The following is a 21788-nucleotide window of genomic DNA, read 5'->3' on the forward strand; positions in this document are numbered from 1 at the left end:
AAAATGCCATCTTGCAGGCAATTAACAAACTCAGTCTCGAGATCCATTTCCAACCTGATGTTCCCAATCGACCTGCATGTTAAAATCTCCCATGACTACCATAAACTTGCCCTTTTGACTCGCCTTTTCTATTTCCTGTTGTAACCTGTGGTCCACCTCCCAGACACCGTTGGGAGGCCTGTATATAACTGCCATCAATGTTGTTTTACCCTCGCAGTTGCTTAACTTGACCCACAAGGATTAAACATCTTAGAACATAGAACAATACAGCACAGTACAGGCCATTCGGCCCACAATGCTGTGCCAACCCTTAAACCCTGCCCCCCCCCCCCCATATAACCCTCCACCTTAAATTCCTCCATAAACCTGTCTAGTAGTCTCTTAAACTTCACTAGTGTATTTGCCTCCACCACTGACTCAGGCAGTGCATTCCACGCACCAACCACTCTCTGAGTGAAAAACCTTCCTCTAATATCCCCCTTGAACTTCCCACCCCTTACCTCAAAGCCATGTCCTCTTGTATTGAGCAGTGATACCCTGGGGAAGAGGCACTGGCTGAACACTCTATCTATTCCTCTTAATATCTTGTACACCTCTATCATCTCTCCTCTCATCCTCCTCTCCAGAGAGTGAAGCCCTAGCTCCCTTAATCCCTGATCATAATCCATACTGTCTAAACCAGGCAGCATCCTGGTAAATCTCCTCTGTACCCTTTCCAATGTTTCCACATCCTTCCTATAGTGAGGCGACCAGAGCTGGACACAGTACTCCAAGTGTGGCCTAACCAGAGTTTTATAGAGCTGCATCATTACCTTGCGCCTCTTAAACTCTATCCCTCGACTTATGAAAGCTAACACCCCATAAGCTTTCTTACCGAGGAGCAGATAGGGAAGCAGATTTTGGAAAGGTGCAAAAATAACAGGGTTGTTATCATGGGTGACTTTAACTTCCCTAATACTGATTGGCACTTGATTAGTTCCAAGGGTTTAGATGGGGCAGAGTTTGTTAAGTGTGTCCAGGATGGATTCCTGTCACAGTATATTGACAGGCCGACTAGGGGGAATGCCATACTAGATCTAGTATTAGGTAACGAACCGGGTCAGGTCACAGATCTGTCAGTGGGTGAGCATCTGGGGGACAGTGATCACCACTCCCTGACCTTTAGCATTATCATGGAAAAGGATAGAATCAGAGGACAGGAAAATTTTTAATTGGAGAAGGGCAAATTATGAGGTTATAAGGCTAGAACTTGTGGGTGTGAATTGGAATGATGTTTTTGCAGGGAAATGTACTATAGACATGTGGTCGATGTTTAAAGATCTCTTGCAGGTTGTTAGGGATAAGTTTGTCACGGTGAGGAAGATAAAGAATGGTAGGGTGAAGGAACCATGGGTGACAAGTGAAATGGAAAATCTAGTCAGGTGGAAGAAGGCAGCATACATGAGGTTTAGGAAGCAAGGAACAGATGGGGCTATTGAGGAATATAGGGAAGCAAGAAAGGAGCTTAAGAAGGGGCTGAGGAGAGCAAGAAGGGGGCATGAGAAGGCCTTGGTGAGTAGGGTAAAGGAAAACCCCAAGGCATTCTTCAATTATGTGAAGAACAAAAGGATGACAGGAGTGAAGGTAGGACCGATTAGAGATAAAAGTGGGAAGATGTGCCTGGAGGCTGTGGAAGTGAGCAAGGTCCTCAATGAATACTTCTCTTCGGTATTCACTACTGAGAGGGAACTTGATGACGGTGAGGACAATATGAGTGAGGCTGATGTTCTGGAGCATGTTGTAATTAAGGGAGAGGAGGTTTTGGAATTGTTAAAATACATTAGGACAGATAAGTCCCTGGGGCCTGACGGAATATTCCCCAGGCTGCTCCACGAGGCGAGGGAAGAGATTGCTGAACCTCTGGCTAGGATCTTTATGTCCTCGTTGTCCACGGGAATGGTATCGGAGGATTGGAGGGAGGAGAATGTTGTCCTCTTGTTCAAAAAAGGTAGTAGGGATAGTCCAGGTAATTATAGACCAGTGAGCCTTACGTCTGTGGTGGGAAAGGTGTTGGAAAAGATTCTTAGAGATAGGATCTAAATGGGCATTTAGAGAATCATGGTCTGATCAGGGACAGTCAGCATGGCTTTGTGAAGGGCAGATCGTGCCTAACAAGCCTGATAGAGTTCTTTGAGGAGGTGACCAGGCATATAGATGAGGGTAGTGCAGTGGATGTGATCTACATGGATTTTAGTAAGGCATTTGACACGGTAGGCTTACTCAGAAAGTCAGAAGGCATGGGATCCAGGTAAGTCTGGCCAGGTGGATTCAGAATTGGCTTGCCTGCAGAAGGCAGAGGGTCGTGGTGGAGGGAGTACATTCAGATTGGTGGGTTGTGACTAGTGGTGTCCCACAAGGATCTGTTCTGGAACCCCTACTTTTCGTGATTTTTATTAACGACCTGGATGTGGGGTTAGAAGGGTGGGTTGGCAAGTTTGCAGACGACACAGGCCCTGGGAACTTATCTGTCCTAATGCATTTTAACAACTCCAACACCTCCTCTCCCTTAAAATCAACATGCTCCAGAACATCAACCTCACTCATATTGTCCTCACTGTCATCAAGTTCCCTCTCATTGGTGAGTACTGAAGAGAAGTATTCATTGAGGACCTCGCTCACTTCCATAGCCTCCAGGCACATCTTCCCACTTTTATCTCTAATCGGTCCTACCTTCACTCCTGTCAACCTTTTGTTCTTCACATAACTGAAGAATGCCTTGGGGTTTTCCTTTACCCTACTCGCCAAGGCCTTCTCATGACCCCTTCTTGCTCTTCTCAGCCCCTTCTTAAGTTCCTTTCTTGCTACCCTATATTCCTCAATAGACCCATCTGATCCTTGCTTCCTAAACCTCATGTATGCTGCCTTCTTCCACCTGACTAGATTTTCCACCTTACTTGTCACCCATGATTCCTTTACCCTACCATTCTTTATCTTCCTCACCGGGACAAATTTATCCCTAACATCCTGCAAGATATCCCTAAACATCGACCACATGTCCATAGTACATTTCCCTGCAAAAACATCATTCCAATTCACACCCGCAAGTTCTAGCCTTATAGCCTCATAATTTGCCCTTCCCCAATTAAAGATTTTCCTGTCCTCTCTAATTCTATCCTTCTCCACGATAATGCTAAAGGCCAGGGAGCGGTGGTCACTGTCTCCCAGATCTGTCATCTGTCACCCACTGAGAGATCCGAGATCTGACCCGGTTCATAACCTAATATTAGATCTAGTATGGCATTCCCCCTAGTCGGCCTGTCAACATACTGTGACAGAAATCTGTCCTGGACAGACTTAACTCTGCCCCGTCTAAACCATTGGAACTAATCAGTTGCCAATCAATATTAGGGAAGTTTTAGGAATTATAGGAAAGATGTCAACAAAATAGAGAAAGTACAGAGGAGATTTACTCAACTGTTACCTGGGTTTCAGCACCTAAGTTACAGAAAAAGATTGAACAAATTAGGTCTTTATTCTTTGGAGCGCAGAAGGTTGAGGGGGGACTTGATAGAGGTATTTAAAATAATGAGGGGGATAGATAGAGTTGACGTAGATAGGCTTTTTCCATCGAGAGTAGGGGAGATTCAAACAACAGGACATGAGTTGAGAGTTAGGGGGCAAAAGTTTAAGGGTAACACGAGGAGGAATTTCTTTACTGAGAGAGTGGTAGCTGTGTGGAACGAGCTTCCAGTAGAAGTGGTAGAGGCAGGTTCGGTATTGTCATTTAAAGTAAAATTGGATAGGTATATGGACAGGAAAGGAATGGAGGGTTATGGGCTGAGTGCAGGTCGGTGGGACTAGGTGAGAGTAAGCGTTCGGCACAGACTAGAAGGGCCGAGATGGCCTGTTTCTGTGATGTAATTGTTATATGGTTATAAGTTAAAGTCACCCATGATAACAACCCTGTTATTTTTGCACCTTTCCAAAATCTGCCTCCCAATCTGCTCCTCGGTATCTCTGCTGCTACCAGGGGGCCTATAGAATACCCCCAGTAGAGTAACTGCTCCCTTCCTGTTCCTGACTTCCACCCATACTGACTTCAAAGAGGATCCTGCTACATTACCCACCCTTTCTGTAGCTGTAATAGTATCCCTGACCAGTAATGCCACCCCTCCTCCCCTTCCCCCCCTCTCTATCCCTTTTAAAGCACTGAAATCCTGCAATATTGAGAATCCATTCCTGCCCTGGTGCCAGCCAAGTCTCCGTAATGGCCACTACATCATAATTCCATGTATGTATCCAAGCTCTCAGTTCATCACCTTTGTTCCTGATGCTTCTTGCATTGAAGTGCACACACTTTAGCCCTTCTACCTTACTAGCTTTACACCCTTTATTCTGCTTCTCTTTCCTCAATGCCTCTCTATATGTTAGATCTGGCTTTACGCCATGCACTTCTTTCACTGCTCTATCGCTCTGGGCCCCATCCCCCTTGCAAATTAGTTTAAACCCTCCCGAACCATGCTAGCAAACCTACCAGCAAGGATATTGCTCCCCCTCGAGTTCAGGTGCAACCCATCCAATCTGTACAGGTCCCACCTTCCCCAGAAGAGATCCCAATGATCCAAAAATCTAAAACCCTGCCCCCTGCACCAACTCCTCAGCCACGCATTCAACTGCCATCTCCTCCAATTCTTACCATCACTATCACGTAGTACTGGCAGCAATCCTGAGAACGCCACCCTTGAGGTCCTGTTCTTCAGCCTTCTGCCTAGTTCCTGAAACTCAACTTCAGGACCTCATCCCTCTTCCTGCCTATGTCATTGGTACCAACATGCATCACGACTTCTGGTTGCTTTCCCTCTCGTACCAGGATGTCGTGCACCCGGTCAGAGACATCCCGGACCCTGGCACCTGGGAGCAACAAACCATGTAGGTGTCCTTCTCACATCCACAAAATCTCCTGTCTGCTCCCTTGACTATAGAGTCTCCAATGACGACAGCTCTCCTCTTCTCTGTCCCATCCTACTGCACCACAGGGTCAGACTCAGTGCCAGAGGCCCTGCCACCGTGGCTCACACCTGGTCGGTCGTCCTTGCCAACAGTATCCAGGACGGTAAACTTACTATTCAGGGGAATGGCTACAGGGGTGCTCTGCACTACCTGTTTACTCTCCTTCGCTTTCCCCCCTCGGACTGTCACCCAATGACCTGCTTCCGGCAGCCTAGGTGTGACTACCTCCCTGTATCTCTCATCTATGACTGCCTCATTTTCTCTTATGAGTCGAAGGTCATCCAGCTGCTGCTCCAGATTCCTCACACGGACTTCCCGATTGCCCAGCTGCAAGCACTCCTGGCAGATGTGACTCTGCGGGAGAGGGGAGATTCCCCAAGACTGCCACATCTCACAGGAGAGGCACATCACCATCTCACGAGGCATTGTAAAGACTAACTGGGAGCAAGCTTGTCCTCCACCTCTTCTCCTCAAAGCCTCTCGAGTCAAAGCCTCAAATCTCCACTCACTCACTGGCCCACTCACTCACTACCCACTTTCCACAGGCCGCTCCGCTTGAGCGACCCTTCCATTTATTTGTTTGAGCTTTTCAAACTGCTTGGTCACCTGACCTCGATTGCCCAATCAGCTGCTTTCTGCTGAGTCTGAGCTATTCAAATCTTGGTTGTCTCATCAAGATGAGGTATGTTTTCCAGCAGGCGGCGCAGCACGGCCTTTCGGACCTGGTGCTACTTGAATTTAATTTTCTAATTTAATTGAGGCACAATTTTTGATCAGGGCACATGGACAACAGAGCGACTATCTACCATCGCCAGATACTACTACAATACAGAGATCGCCCAAAAACAAACCTTCACGAAGATCTGCTGGTTAAATTACCTGATCTCGGCTTGCTGAGGGGATCGGGCCTACAGTCCTCGGAGTCGCCTGATGCTGGTGGCTGGAGATGGAGACATCGTAAGCGATGTGCGAGGAAGCAGAAGCGAGGCAAGAGGGCAAAGGTCCGTGCCAGGCAAAAAGCAAACCCTAGCCGGCCGGCTCTCCCATCCATTCTGCTCTCCAATGTCTGCTCCCTGGACAATAAATTGGACTACATCCTACTCCAACGTAACACTCAGCGGGAGCATAGAGTTTGCTGTGCATATGTTTTTACAGAGACGTGGCTCACTGATGGGATTCCGGATGCCATCGTTCAGCTGGACGGGCTCGCCTTGTTTCGAGCAGACAGGGATGCAGCTCTCTCCGGTAAGACCCGCGGTGGTGGCTTGTGTGTTTACATCAATACGGAATGGTGTAAGAACTCTGTGCTGGTTTCCAGACACTGCTCATCGTTAGTGGAGTTTGATGCAGACCATTTTATTTACCACGGGAATTCACCTCTGGCCTTATACTCGGTGTCTACATTCCCCCCAGCGCTAATGCTAAGGAGGCGCTCTGTGAACTGTACGGGGCTATTAGCGAACTACAGAACGCACACCCTGATGGTCTGTTTATTGTCGCCAGAGATTTTAACCACGCAAACCTCAAGTCAGTGCTCCCCAAATTCCATCAGTGTGTGGACTTTGCAACGAGGGGGGAGAATACATTGGACCTGGTTTACACAAACATCCCAGACGCGTACCGGGCAGAGCCCCGCCCCCACCTCGGTTACTCAGACCACATCTCTGTTATGTTAATCCCAGCATACAGACCGCTCGTCAGGTGCTCCAGACCAGTTCAGAAGCAGGTGAAAACCTGGCCAGCAGGAGCCATCTCTGCTCTTCAAGACTGCTTTGAGAACACTGACTGGCACATGTTCAGGGAGGCTGCAACCGATGGCGACTCTACCAACTTAGAGGAGTACACGGCATCAGTGATGAGCTACGTCAGCAAGTGCATCGATGACATCACTGGGTCCAAGACCATCACTACACGCGCTAACCAGAAGCCACGGATGACCGCGGGGGTGCGTGTGCTGCTGAGGACCCGTGACTCCGCCTTCAGAGCAGGTGACAAGGCAGCCCTAACAACAGCAAGGGCCAAATTGTCCCGCGCCATCAGAGGGCCAAAGCGTGCACATGCCCAGCAAATCCACAGCCACTTCCAGGACAGCGGCGACACGCGGCGCATGTGGAAGGGCATCCAGGACATCACCAATTACAAGACAACATCACCTGACTGTGCGGGTGATGCTTCCCTCCCAGATGCGCTGAATAACTTCTATACTCGTTTTGAGGCAGAAAATGACATGGCGGCGAGGAAGTCCACCCCTCCTGCGAATGACCAGGTGCTGTGTCTCTCCATGGCCGACGTGAGAAGAACCCTGTGCAGGGTCAACCCACGGAAGGCTGCTGGACCAGACAACATTCCTGGCAGAGTGCTCAGAGGACGTGCAGACCAGCTAGCAGATGTTCTCACTGACATCTTCAACATCTCCCTGAGCAAGCGCCACCATTCCTACGTGCTTCATGGTCGCCGCCATCATCCCCGTGTCGAAGAAGTCTTCAGTGTCCTGCTTAAATGACTACTGTCCCATTGCACTTACATCCATCATCATGAAGTGTTTCGAGAGGCTCATCATGAGGCACATCAAGACCCCGCTGCCCCTCCTGCAGTTTGCGTACCATCCCAACCGCTCAACAGATGACGCCATTGCCATCACTCTCCACCTGGCCCTAACCCACCTGGACAAAAAAGACACTTACGTTCGGATGCTGTTCATAGACTTCAGTTCAGCATTCAACACAATCATCCCTCAGAAACTGATTGGAAAGCTGAGCCTACTGGGCCTGAACACCTCCCTCTGCAACTGGATCCTAGACTTCCTGACTGGGAGACCTCGGTCAGTCCGGATTGGGAGCAGCATCTCCAACACCATCACACTGAGCACGGGGATCCCCAGGGCTACGTACTCAGTCCACTGCTGTTCACTCTGCTGACCCACGACTGTGCTGCAACACACAGCTCAAACCATATCATCAAGTTCACCGATGACACGACTGTGGTCTCATCAGCAAGAATGATGAGTCAGCTAACAGAGAGGAGGTGCAGCGGCTAACAGACTGGTGCAGAGCCAACAACCTGTCTCTGACTGTGAACAAAAGAGATGGTTGTTGACTTCAGGAGGGCACGGAGCGACCACTCTCCGCTGAACATCGACGGCTCCTCGGTAGAGATTGTAAAGAGCACCAAATTTCTTGGTGTTCACCTGGCGGAGAATCTCACCTGGTCCCTCAACACCAGCTCCATAGCAAAGAAAGCCCAGCAGCGTCTCTACTTTCTGCGAAGGCTGAGGAAAGTCCATCTCCCAACCCCCATCCTCATCACATCCTACAGAGGTTGTATTGAAAGTATCCTGAACAGCTGCATCACTGCCTGGTTCGGAAATTGCACCATCTTGGATCGCAAGACCCTGCAGCGGATAGTGAGGTCAGCTGAGAAGATCATCGGGGTCTCTCTTCCCACCATTACGGACATTTACACTACATGCTGCATCCGCAAAGTAAACAACATTATGAAGGACCCCATGCACCCCTCATACAAACTCTTCTCCCTCCTGCCATCTGGGAAAAGGCACCGGAGCATTCGGGCTCTCACAACCAGACTATGTAACAGTTTCTTCCCCCAAGCCATTAGACTCCTCAATACCCAGAGTTTGGACTGACACCAATTTACTGCCCTCTACTGTGCCTATTGTCTTGTTTATTATTTATTGTAATGCCTGCACTGTTTTGTGCACTTTATGCAGTCCTGGGTAGGTCTGTAGTCTAGTGTAGTTTTTTTCTGTGTTGTTTTTACGTAGTTCAGTCTAGTTACTGTTACATGTAGCACCACGGTCCTAAAAACGTGTTCTCGCTTTTATTGTGTACTGTACCAGCAGTTATGGTCGAAGTTATAATAAAAAGTGACTTGACTTGAACTGCTTTCTACTGAGCTATTCAAATCTTCATTGACTTGATTGCACAGTCCAACTGCCAAAACTGCCAGAATCTCTCGAGTCAAAGCCTCAAAGCTCCACTCCTTCACTGGCCCACTCACTCACTGAGGGATCTATAACGTGTAGCCTTGGACATTCAGCTCCCAACTACAACCATCCTTCAGCCACGATTCTGTGACGGTCACAACATCACATGTGACAATCTGTAATATTGCAACAAGATCTTCCACCTTACTTCTTATACCATGCGCATTTAGATACAACACCTTGAGTACCATATTTGCTATCCTTGCTGATTCTACATCCCAAATGATTTGATATTCAGCCTTCGTCAGGACTAACTGAAAAGAAAGATAGTAAGAGATTTGAAAGTAGTCTTTCAAATCTCTTACTATCTCTCTTTTCAGTTAGTCCTGACGAAGGGTCTTGGCCCAAAATGTCGACAGTGCTTCTCCTTATAGATGCTGTCTGGCCTGCTGTGTTCCACCAGCATTTTGTGTGTGTTTGAATATCCAGTATCTGCAGATTTCCTCGTGTTTGATATTCAGCCGATTGGCTGCAACTAAATTCCATCACCTGCCTGCCCTTCTTCACAGTCTGACTGCATGCTAACTTTGCTTTTTTACCATCTGTCCTATCCTGAGTCCCTTCACTCTGGTTCCCACTCCCCTGCCAAATTATTTAAACCCTCCCCAACAGATCTCACAAACTTGCCTGCAAGAAATTTAGTTCCCCTCAGATTCAAGTGCAACCCATCACTTTTGTATAGGTCATAACTCCCCCAGAAGAGATCCCAATGATCCACGAACCTGAAGCCCTGCCCCCTGCACCAGCTTCTCAGCCACGCATTTATCTGCCAGATCATCCTATTTCTACCCTCACTGGTGCGTGAGAGAGGTAGCAATCCAGAGATTACTACCCGAGAGAATCTGCTTCCCAGCTTTCTACTTAGCTCTCTAAATTCTCTTTTCAGAATTTCTTTGCTTTTCCTTCATATGTCATTGTACCAAAATGTACCAAGACATCTGGCTGTTCTCACTTCCTCTCCAAAACGTTGTGGACACGATCCAATACTTCCCTGATCCTGGGACCTTGGAAGCAACATACCATTCAGGTGTCCCATTCACATCTATAATCTCCTACCTGTACCCTTGACTATCGAGTCCCCATCACCAATGCTCCTCTCTTCCTCTTTCCCTTCAACACCACGAACCCCAGTAACCCAGTGTCTGTGGCATTCCCCTGGGAAGTCATCCCTCCCAAAAGTATCCAAATACTAATTATTGAAAGGAATGGCCACAGGGGTGCTCTGCTCACATTTCCATTTCTCCTGACAGTCACCCAGCGACTCGCCTCCTGCAACTTCGGTGTGACTACTTCCCTGTAACTCTGATCGATGATCTCCTCACTCTCCTATACAGGCCGAAGGTCATCCAGCTGCTGCTCCAGATCCCTAACACGGTCTTCGAGGAGCTGCAGCCGGATGCACTTCATGCAGATGCAGTTCTACATGAAGAACAAACAACAGCCATTTAGTCCAGAAAGAGAAAAAAGGGAACCTTTCCAGAAGCTTACCCAGGGCCAACACGCTTTCAACCAGAAGCCTCCACTGGGCCTGACACCACCGACCTACCCCCGACAATGGCCGCACCGCTTGTCCCTTCTGTACGTTTAACCGTTGCCCATCTGCAAAAAACCTTGTCACTGTGACCTGCTCCAGCCGCTGATTTGGCCGTTGGAATGGTGAACTGTAGTTGAGTGCAGATGACCTCCGCATCCCCCAACCCCACCATACACTACCACTCACCTCCGTACCCCCACAACCCCACCATACACTACCACTCACCTCCGTACCCCACAACCCCACCATACACTACCACTCACCTCCGTACCCCCCAAACTCCATCATACACTACCACTCACCTCCGTACCCCACAACCCCACCAGACACTACCACTCACCTCCGTACCCCCCCAAACTCCATCATACACTACCACTCACCTCCGTACCCCACAACCCCCACCATACACTACCACTCACCTCCGTACCCCACAACCCCACCTTACACTACCACTCACCTCCGTACCCCCACAACCCCACCATACACTACCACTCACCTCCGTACCCCACAACCCCACCATACACTACCACTCACCTCCGTACCCCCACAACCCCACCATACACTACCACTCACCTCCGTACCCCACAATCCCACCATACACTACCACTCACCTCCGTACCCCCACAACCCCACCTTACACTACCACTCACCTCCGTACCCCACAACCCCACCATACACTACCACTCACCTCCGTACCCCCACAACCCCACCATACACTACCACTCACCTCCGTACCCCACAATCCCACCATACACTACCACTCACCTCCGTACCTCACAACCCCACCAGACACTACCACTCACCTCCGTACCCCACAACCCCACCATACACTACCACTCACCTCCGTACCTCCCAAACTCCATCATACACTACCACTCACCTCCGTACCTCCCAAACTCCATCATACACTACCACTCACCTCCATACCCCACAACCCCACCAGACACTACCACTCACCTCCGTACCCCACAACCCCACCATACACTACCACTCACCTCCGTACCCCACAACCCCACCATACACTACCACTCACCTCCGTACCCCCCAAACCCCATCATACACTACCACTCACCTCCATACCCCACCATACACTATCACTCACCTCCGTACCCCCCAAACTCCATCATACACTATCACTCACCTCCGTACCCCACAACCCCACCAGACACTACCACTCACCTCCGTACCCCACAACCCCACCATACACTACCACTCACCTCCGTACCCCCCAAACCCCATCATACACTACCACTCACCTCCGTACCCCACCATACACTACCACTCACCTCCGTATCCCACCATACACTACCACTCACCTCCGTACCCCACAACCCCACCATACACTACCACTCACCTCCGTACCCCACAATCCCACCATACACTACCACTCACCTCCATACCCCCCAAACTCCATCATACACTACCACTAACCTCCGTACCCCACAACCCCACCATACACTACCACTCACCTCCGTACCCCACAACCCCACCATACACTACCACTCACCTCCGTACCCCACAATCCCACCATACACTACCACTCACCTCCGTACCCCACAACCCCACCATACACTACCACTCACCTCCGTACCCCACAACCCCACCATACACTACCACTCACCTCCGTACCCCACAACCCCACCATACACTAACCACTCACCTCCGTACCCCACAACCCCACCATACACTACCACTCACCTCCATACCCCACAACCCCACCATACACTACCACTCACCTCCGTACCCCCCAAACCCCATCATACACTACCACTCACCTCCGTACCCCACCATACACTACCACTCACCTCCATACCCCACAACCCCACCATACACTACCACTCACCTCCGCATCCCCCAACCCCACCATACACTACCACTCACCTCCGTACCCCACAACCCCACCATACACTACCACTCACCTCCGTACCCCACAACCCCACCATACACTACCACTCACCTCCGTACCCCACAACCCCACCATACACTACCACTCACCTCCGCATCCCCCAACCCCACCATACACTACCACTCACCTCCGTACCCCACAACCCCACCATACACTACCACTCACCTCCGTACCCCACAACCCCACCATACACTACCACTCACCTCCGTACCCCACAATCCCACCAGACACTACCACTCACCTCCGTACCCCACAACCCCACCATACACTACCACTCACCTCCGTACCCCACAACCCCACCATACACTACCACTCACCTCCGTACCGCCCAAAACCCCATCATACACTACCACTCACCTCCGTACCCCACAACCCCACCATACACGACCACTCACCTCCGTACCCCACAACCCCACCATACACTACCACTCACCTCCGTACCCCCACAACCCCACCATACACGACCACTCACCTCCGTACCCCACAACCCCACCATACACTACCACTCACCTCCGTACCCCACAACCCCACCATACACTACCACTCACCTCTGTACCCCACAACCCCACCATACACGACCACTCACCTCCGTACCCCACAACCCCACCATACACTACCACTCACCTCCGTACCCCACAACCCCACCATACACTACCACTCACCTCCGTACCCCACAACCCCACCATACACTACCACTCACCTCCATACCCCACAACCCCACTATACACTACCACTCACCTCCGTACCCCCCAAACCCACCATACACTACCTACTCACCTCCATCACATCCTCCAGCGTTTCCTCTGCGTCCACCTTCTCGGTCATCAGCTTGGCCGCCTTGAACTGGGCCTTTGCCAGTAGGTGTCCTCGTTGTGCTGCCCTCCAGTAGGAGCGAGGCAGTTCCACCAGGCCATACCCCAGCAGGAGCACCAGCAGGAAGAGGCCCCAGGTATTGGCAGCCGTGATGCCTATGGTTTGCAGCTGGTACCTGTGGTAGTGGTGGACGAGAGCCAGATGCAATGGCATCAGACCACCATTCCCAGAAATCCATCTATTAAGGCCCGCATGCTGAAAACCCTCTGTTCCTCCCTATCCACTGGTGTGGCCACTTTCAGGGAGCTATGGGCTTGGACCCTTGTACATTGAAGCTGTTAACCATTAACTATGAACTATCCCCTTACATTTCATTTTCCAATGTGCAACACCTCACAACGATCTGAAATTAACTCTAGTTACCATCTCTCCAGTTACATTTTCATCTCACCTATATCCTGCTGAATTCCTTGACAACTGTCCTCAGTAATCCCCCTGCCTGTAGTTTCATCCAGGTCACTTATATACATCAAGCAGCAGAGATCCTAGCACCCATCCATGTGGTCACAGATCTCCAGGTAAAATTAACACCCTTCCACCATCGGCCTCCCAAACCAATCTTACATCCAATTTACCAAGTCTCTCCATGGATCCTCAATCTTCTGGATCTGCCTACCATGAGGGATGCGCAAACAACTGCCAGAAAAGCATGACCTCCCCCCCACGCAATGCCATGATGACTTTCCCTCTCTGTAAGGCCCAAGTGTACAGAACATTTAGCACCTGGAATATTGAGCATCAAGACCAAGTCACTTTGCCACTAGGTCTCTAACTGATCAAAGAGTAAAGAGGACGTTCACAAGATTGATCCTGGGAATGAAAGGGTTAACGTATGAGGAACTTGCTGGAGTTTAGAAGAATGAGGGAGGATCTCATTGAAACCTGTTGAACACTGAAAGCTCTAGATTCTGTGGATGTGGGGGACTCTAGGACCAGAGGACACAGCCTCAGGACAGAGGGACATCCACTTACAACAGATGAGCAGGAATTTCTTCAGTTAGAGCATATATGTCAAACTCAAGGCCCGTGGGCCAAATCCAGCCCGCGGTGGAATTATCTTTGGCCTGCGAGATAATATCTAATTACTATTAAAGCTGGCCCCAGTAATCGAAGCGCCTAAGGCGTATGATATGACTAATGCTGAGTTTATTCAGGTACCAGGTTTTCAGGGTTTTTAGTGTTTATTCGGCAGTCTTCTTCATAAGAAACGGAATTTGTAAAGTGAAACACTTTGTAGTTATAGCAGAGACTGAGACACATGAGAGCAGGCTGAAAAAACGGAGGCAACGAAAGCTGCGTTCGCACGCGTCCGACTGATCCGGCCCGCATGAAGCTGCATTTTGCTCAATCCGGCCCGTGACCCAAAATGAGTTTGACACCCCTGATTTAGAGGGTGGTGAATCTGTGGAATTCATTGCTACAGACGGCTGTGGAGGCCAAGTCCTTGGGTATATTTATAGTGGAGGTTGATAGGTGCTCGATTAGTCAGGGCATCAAAGGTTCCAGGGAGAAGACAGGAGAATGGGATTGAGAGATCAGCCACGGTGGAATGGCACAGCATACTCAATGGGCTAAATGGCCAAATTCTGCTCCTGTGTGTAACGGTTTTTAAAAAATTGACAGCTGAGGAAGGTGATATTTCAGTCTGTCCCCTGCCTTAGGACAAGTGCAGAGAGGCTGCATCTTCCCACTGTGAAAGTACAACTTCACACTCTGAAAGGTCATTGACAGGCCATTCGGCCCTCAAACACTCTGCTATTCAACAACATCAGAGCTGACCAGATTTCCAGTCCACTCTTCAGAAATTCCACCTGCCAAGCAGTTCCCTTGTCATCCTCATCTCATTGTCTGTAGCAGTCCCTACACCTCTTTACAGGGGAGGCCTCTGTTCCTCATGCACTTCCACCCTCTTACACACCTCCCCAACCATCATACCTCTCCACTCACACTCCCCCAATGGACCCCATTTCTCCCTCCCTCCAGCCACACCATCCCCTCCCCCCTCCCTCCTGCCCCATTATCCTTTCCCCTCCTTCCCTCCGGCCCCATTATCCCCTCTCCTGTGGCCACACTATCCCCTCCCCTCCCTCCCTCTGGCCACACCATCCCCTCCCCCCTCCCTCTCACCCCACTATCACCTCCCCTCCCCTCTGGCCACACTATCTCCTCCCCTCCCTTCCTCTGGCCACACCATCCCCTCCCCCCTTCCTCTGGCCCCACTATCCCCTCCCCTCCCTCCCTCCGGCCCCACTATCCCCACCCCTCCCTCCACTCTGGCCCCACTATCCCCTCCCCTCTCTCCCTCCGGCCCCACTATCCCCTCCCCTCCCTCAGCACCATCCCCCTCTGCCTCCATCAGTGTAGGGTACACTCACCAGTCGAGTCTCAGCCCAGGGTGAACTGCCACATAAATTAAGAGTGCTCCGAATATCAGCAGGTAGGTTCCGTAGTAGATGGCATTCTCGATCAGAGCTGTTTTAATCTTTCCAGTGATGGAGAAGTCGCCTGAGCGAGCGTAGGACTGCATGAAGGGCAGCAGGATCCTGTAGTGCAGGTAACACACGTCAGGCCTCTGGCTGTCCGGGCTGAGGCGTGAGGCCTGAGGGTTATACACGTCAGGCCTCTGGCTGTCCGGGCTGAGGCCTGAGGGTTATACACGTCAGGCCTCTGGCTGTCCGGGCTGAGGCCTGAGGGTTATACACATCAGGCCTCTGGCTGCCCAGTCCTGGGGTGAGGGTAATACAGGTGTCCCCTGCTTTACGAATGTTCACTTTACTCCACTTTGCTTTTACAAAAGACCTACATTAGTAACCTGTTTTCACATTACAAAGAGGATTTTCGCTTTTACGGAAGTTTTTCCCATATAAATTAATGGTTCACTTTACGCCATTTTGGCTTAAGAAAGGTTTCATAGGAATGCTCTACCTTTGTAAAGGGGGGGACCACTGGGGGGGGGGGGTATATATCAGGCCACTGGCTGCCTGGTTCTGGGGTGAGGGCTGAGGGTTCATGGGTGAGGGGAATAGACATCAGGCCTCTGGCTGCCCAGTCCTGGGCTGAGGGGTAGGGGTGGAGGTAACACACGTCAAGTCATAGGGTGAGGGGTGAGGGTAACACCCAGATCCACACTCCCACCAAGAAGATCCCCTCAGATTCCCCTTAAACATTTCACCTTTTGCCCTTCACCCTTAACCTATGACCTCTAGCTCCCAACTCTCCCGTTCTTGGTGATAAAAAACTGTATACCGCTGAGAATCTGGTGTTCCATTATCAAATCTCATCCATGCTGCCCTGAGCTTGTCCAATTGGCTCACATCATTTTAACCTTTCCTGTCCAACTGTCACCTTGCCGAGTCCCGAGGCACTTACCAAGTCAGAAATTGGGATGTCCAATAAACCACACGCCAAAAGACAGGCAGGATTCCACTGGGAATGTAACTCCAGGGTTTAAAGCATTCCTGAGGCAGCTGGGCACTGGGAAAGCAGGAGGAGGAAGGTCACATCAACACCAACCTGCCTTGTCTATCTGATGCCAGCAGCAGGAAACGAGAACATAAGCAATGTCCTTTCACACAGAAGGTTCACTGAAAGGACGTTCCAGCAGATGGCCAGAAGGGGAACACCGCGGAGGAATGGGAAATTACACAGGGAATTCCAAACCTTCAGACCTTGGCAGCGAAGTGAAGTAGTGGGGCCAGAAGGAGATGCGCAGGAGTAACTGGGTGGGTGAGAAATGGTCAGTCATCAACACAAGGAGGGCAGCGACATGGTAGCACAGTGTGACGCTGTTACAGCTCCCATGTTCAGAGTGCAATCCTGACGCTGTTCCATAAGGAGTCTCTGTACGACCTCCCTGTGGAATGCATCACTTTTCCTCAAGTGTTCCAGTTTCCTCCCACAGTCCAAAGATGTACTGGGTAGGTTCACTGGTCTTTGTAAAGTGTCCATTGGGGATTGCTGGGGCGACGTGAAGGGAAGGACCGAGTCGTTAGGCAAGTAAATAAAAAGTTGAAGTTTAAGGGAATGTGAGGGTGCTGGAGGCATGGATGGCACAGGGCGTGAGGTTCGGCAGAGGGGGCAACGAGCAGGAGGCACGACTGATGCACAGCAGGGGACGGGCAGGTGACATGGACAATGCAGAGTGGTGGATGAGCGGTAGACGTTCAGGAGATGGCAGGGAAACAATGCCTTACCCGAGGGAGGAGTTGGCAGTGCTCACGATAAATGCCTTTGTGGAATTGGAGGCTGCCGTGGGTAAAATCTTGGAATTGTTGACTTTACATTGTCTGTAAATGGTCTGAAACACAGAACAGGCAACGTGTCTACCTCACCATCCAACCAGTCTGCCATCGCGCTCGGCCACCCCAAACCACCCCACACCTTCACCAGCACTCATGTCAGGGAGGGCTTCCACCACGTGGATCACTGGACCCTCTTCCAGGGCCGGGAGGGGAGGGGGTCTCATGTTGCACCTGAAACGGAGGGGAACCAATATCATCTCATGGCTGGTACTACTCAGGAGGGTTTACACCAGAGCAGGGATCAAGGTGAGGTTAGAAGGTCTGACAAGCAAGTCTGAAGGGAAGGACTATATATGCACAAGAAAAGGAACGAGCAGATCAACACTCCAGGGTTTCAGTATTTCAGATGCAATCGAGAGGGAGGTGCAGAGTGATCAGAGAAAGAGTGTCAGTGGGGGCCTGGTGGGAACACCAGCCACTGGGGGGGACGACACACCAGTCATGGGGGGGACACACCAGTCATGGGGGGAGAACACCAGCCACTGGGGGGGGGACTGGGGGGGACACACCAGTCATGGGGGGGGGACTGGGGGGACACACCAGTCATGGGGGGGGACTGGGGGGACACACCAGTCATGGGGGGGGAACACCAGCCAGTGGAGGGAGGTGGGGGTGCCAGTGGGGACACCAGCCATGGGGGGAGTGGGGGGGGATGACACACCAGCCACTGGGGGGGTGGGGTCCTGCACGGTTACACTACAGGCCTCCTGAAGATAGAGGGGCAGATAGGAAGATTAAGGAAAAGTATTAAAACAACAGGGTTGTTGTTGTGGGAGACTTTCACATCCTCAATACTGACTGGGTCTCCTCCAGTGACAGATGCTTAGATGGGGCAGAATTTGTTTGGTGAACTCGGCAGGGTTACTTGGATAGTCCAACTAATGGGTCCATACCAGAGAAAAGTGATTGACGAGGTCTTACAGTAAACATACCCCAAAAATTACGGCCCATGTGATCTGTGGTGATGGATTCAGAACTGTCACGCCCACAGAAGACAGAGGGTGCCCTTGCTTCAGCTGGTGTGTGTGATTTGTGGTGCTTCGCAGGGATCTGAACTGGGGCCTCTGCTCTTTGTGATGCATGTCAGTGAACTGGATGGAAATGTAGTTGAGTGGGTCAGTCAGTTTGCAGACAACACAGAGATTGGTGGAGTTGTGAACAGAGTAGGTGGCCGTCAAAGGATACATCAGGCAGAGAACGGAGAGATGGAGTTTGAATTGTACCTCGGGACAGTCAATGGCAGGTCCCTTAACTGCACAGAACTACAGAGCGATCTTAGGGTCCAAATCTATACTCACTGAAAGAAGACCTCTAGTAGATGGTGTGGTAAAAGCAGTACAAGTCAGGGCATAGAAGAGTCAGCACTTAGATTATTGTGTACAATTGTGGGTCCTCATAACACAGTAATGAATGCAGAGGCTGCAGGAAAGATCAACAAGGACGAAGAGATGGCAGAAGCAACACTCCGTAGGAAGTGCCTGGTCACGGTCATGCCTTTTGGCGAAGGAACCAGTTGTGTAGCAATACTGCAACACTATTACAGATCTGGGCCTACTGAAGTTTGGAGTTCAATCCCAGCACCGTCCTGTATGACTACTTGGAATGAGTGAGTTTTCTCCAGGTCCTCTGATTTCATCCCACAGTTCAAAGACATAAGGTGGGTAGGTTAATTGTCCCATGAATAGGTTAGGTTAGGGTTAATTGGGTTTGTCTGAGGCTCAAAGAGCCGACTCAGCCTGTATCACTAAATAAAAATTAAATTATTAAAAGGGTTAACTACTTTCTAAATGGGGAGAAAATTTAAAAAATCTGAGGCACAAGTAGACTCGGTAGTCCTTGTGAAGGCTTCCTTAAAGATTAGATTAAATTGCAAGTTGAATCTGTGGTGAGGGAGACAAATGCAATGTCAGCATCCGTTTCAAGAGGATGAGAATATAAAGGCAAGGATGTAATGTTGAGACTCTATAAAGCACTGGTGAGGCCTCGCTTGGAGTAATGTGAACAGTTTTGGGCCCCTTCTCTTAGAAAGGATGTGCTGAAACTGGAGAGGGTTCAAAGGAAGTTTATGAAAATGGGACTGAAAGGGTTAACGTACGAGGAGCATTTGATGGCTCTGGGCCTATACTTGCTGAAGTTTAGAAGAATGAGAGAGATCTAATTGAAAAGTCTGCATATGGTGAATGAGGAGAGGATGTTTCCTATAGCGGGAGAGTCTAAGACCAGAGGGTACAGACTCAGAATAGAGGATTGTCTATTTAGAACAGAGATGAGGAAAAATTTCTTCAGCCAGTGAGTGGCAAATCTGTGGAATTCATTGCCAAAGACAGCTGTGCAGGCCAAGTCATTGGGTATATTTAAAGTGGAGGCTGACAGATTCTTAACTCATCAGGTCAGTGGTTATGGGGAGAAGGCAGGAGACTGGGGTTGAGAGGGATAATGTATCAGCCACGACGGAATGGCAGAGCAGAGTCAATACGCTCTTGTGACTTGACGTTTCATGGACATTCACAGCGAACCAATCGATTGGGGGAGAGGGATTCGCACATGTTGGGGAGGAGAGTTTAAAAAGGAGCATTTCACAGGGCTTGGCGATTTAGCAGCAGACCAATCCCAATTCCGGATTCATTAACAAGAGCAAATAGAAATAAAGCAGAGCGGCCATTGTGTAAAGGGACAAGAGCAGCAGTGGGAACGAGGCTTTGGCAGGGAGGCACAGGTGAGCAGCAAATAAGGCTTTTGTAGTAGTTGAAGAAAAAGTTACTAAATTACAGCTAATTAAATAAAGTAGGGATGATGCAGGATCGGGTGATGTGCTGTAGCTGCATGATGTGGGAGCTGGTGGACCCCATCGTGGTTCCTGCTGACCACATCTGCAGCGAGTGTTGGCTGCTCGAGGAACTCAGGCTCAAAGTTGATGACCTGGAATCTGAGCCTCAAACACAGCGGCACATCAGGGAGGGGAGAGTTACCTGGATTCTCTGTTCCAGGAGGCAGATTAGCTGCCTCAAATTCAGTCTGTGGTCAGGGACAAGAGGGTGTGACTGTGAGTGAAGGAGGTAGTGGGATCCAAGAGACAATGCTGGAGGAAGGGGGTAAGAAGAGAAATGTAGTGGCAATTGGGGATAGTATTGTTAGGGGAATAGACGAGTTCTCTGTTGCCAGGATACAGCGTTCGAAGGCTGTGTTTCCTGCCTGGTGCCCGGGTTTGGGACATCTCATCTGACCCGCAGGGGAATTTGAAATGGGAGGGGAAAGATCCAGTTGTTGTTGTCCATTTGGGTACCAATGACACGGATGGAATGAGGAAAGAGGTTCTGTTAGGGGAATTTGAGCAGCTAGGGACCAAGTTAAAAAGCAGAACCAAAAAGGTGGTAATCTCTGGATTACTTACTGAGACACATGCAAATTGGCACAGGGCCAAGCGGATTAAAGCATTAAATGCGTGGCTCAAGGATTGGTGTGGAAAAGTGGGTTGGAATTCATGGGAAATTGGCACCAGGATTGGGGAAGGAGGGAGCTGAACCAATGGAACAGGCTCCATCAGAACTGTGATGGGACCTGGATCCTAGCGAATCACATAACTGGGGCTGTGGATAGGGCTTTAAACTAAATAGTGGGGGGGGGGGGGGGGGAGAAGGAAGTACGGATAAAGTAAAAGAGAAAAGTATGGATAAAGGGTAAAGAAAAAACAAAATATAAAAAAGAGAAAGTAAGAGTGGAGTAAAGAAAAGTCAAGTGAAAAAGAGAAAATGATTACAAGATTTTAAAAGCACATTGAGTGTAAGGTCATTTATCTGAATGCCCGTAGTATTCGAAATAAGGTCAGTGAACTTGTGGCACAAATCAGTAGAAAGGGGAATGATTTAGTGGTTGCAGGGTGGAGAGGATTGGGAATTAAATTTTCAAGGATACCAGGTAATACGGAAGGATAGGCAGGAAGTTAAGGGAGGTGGGGTACCACTCTTAATTAAGGATGAGTTCAGGGTGATAGTGAGAGATTATATAAGATCCAAGGAGCAGAATGTTGAATCCATCAGGGTAGAGATTAGGAATGGTAAAGGGAAGAAATCACTGGTGGGTGGGAGTTGTCTATCGGCCACCAAATAATAACATTACAGTGGCACAGGCAATAAACAGAAATATCTGAGGCAACACACACAAAATGCTGGTGGAACACAGCAG

At 49.9% G+C, this 21788-nt stretch overlaps 1 protein-coding gene across 2 annotated transcripts in view; it reads right to left on the reverse strand.

The window, feature by feature from the left end:
- lmbrd2b (LMBR1 domain containing 2b) overlaps positions 1-21788 on the reverse strand; it is a 63142-nt gene that overhangs the window by 29557 nt on the left and 11797 nt on the right. For both annotated transcript variants that reach the window (XM_073047805.1, XM_073047804.1), the window contains exons 3-6: positions 17499-17602; positions 16675-16779; positions 15681-15848; positions 13210-13420 (exon numbers count right to left, since the gene is read on the reverse strand). In XM_073047805.1, the coding sequence (XP_072903906.1) occupies positions 13210-13420; positions 15681-15848; positions 16675-16779; positions 17499-17602 (588 nt within the window). The remainder of the gene's footprint in view (positions 1-13209; positions 13421-15680; positions 15849-16674; positions 16780-17498; positions 17603-21788) is intronic.

The sequence above is a fragment of the Hemitrygon akajei genome, chromosome 6, assembly GCF_048418815.1.
Source record: "Hemitrygon akajei chromosome 6, sHemAka1.3, whole genome shotgun sequence".
In the NCBI taxonomy this organism is placed as follows: domain Eukaryota; kingdom Metazoa; phylum Chordata; class Chondrichthyes; order Myliobatiformes; family Dasyatidae; genus Hemitrygon; species Hemitrygon akajei.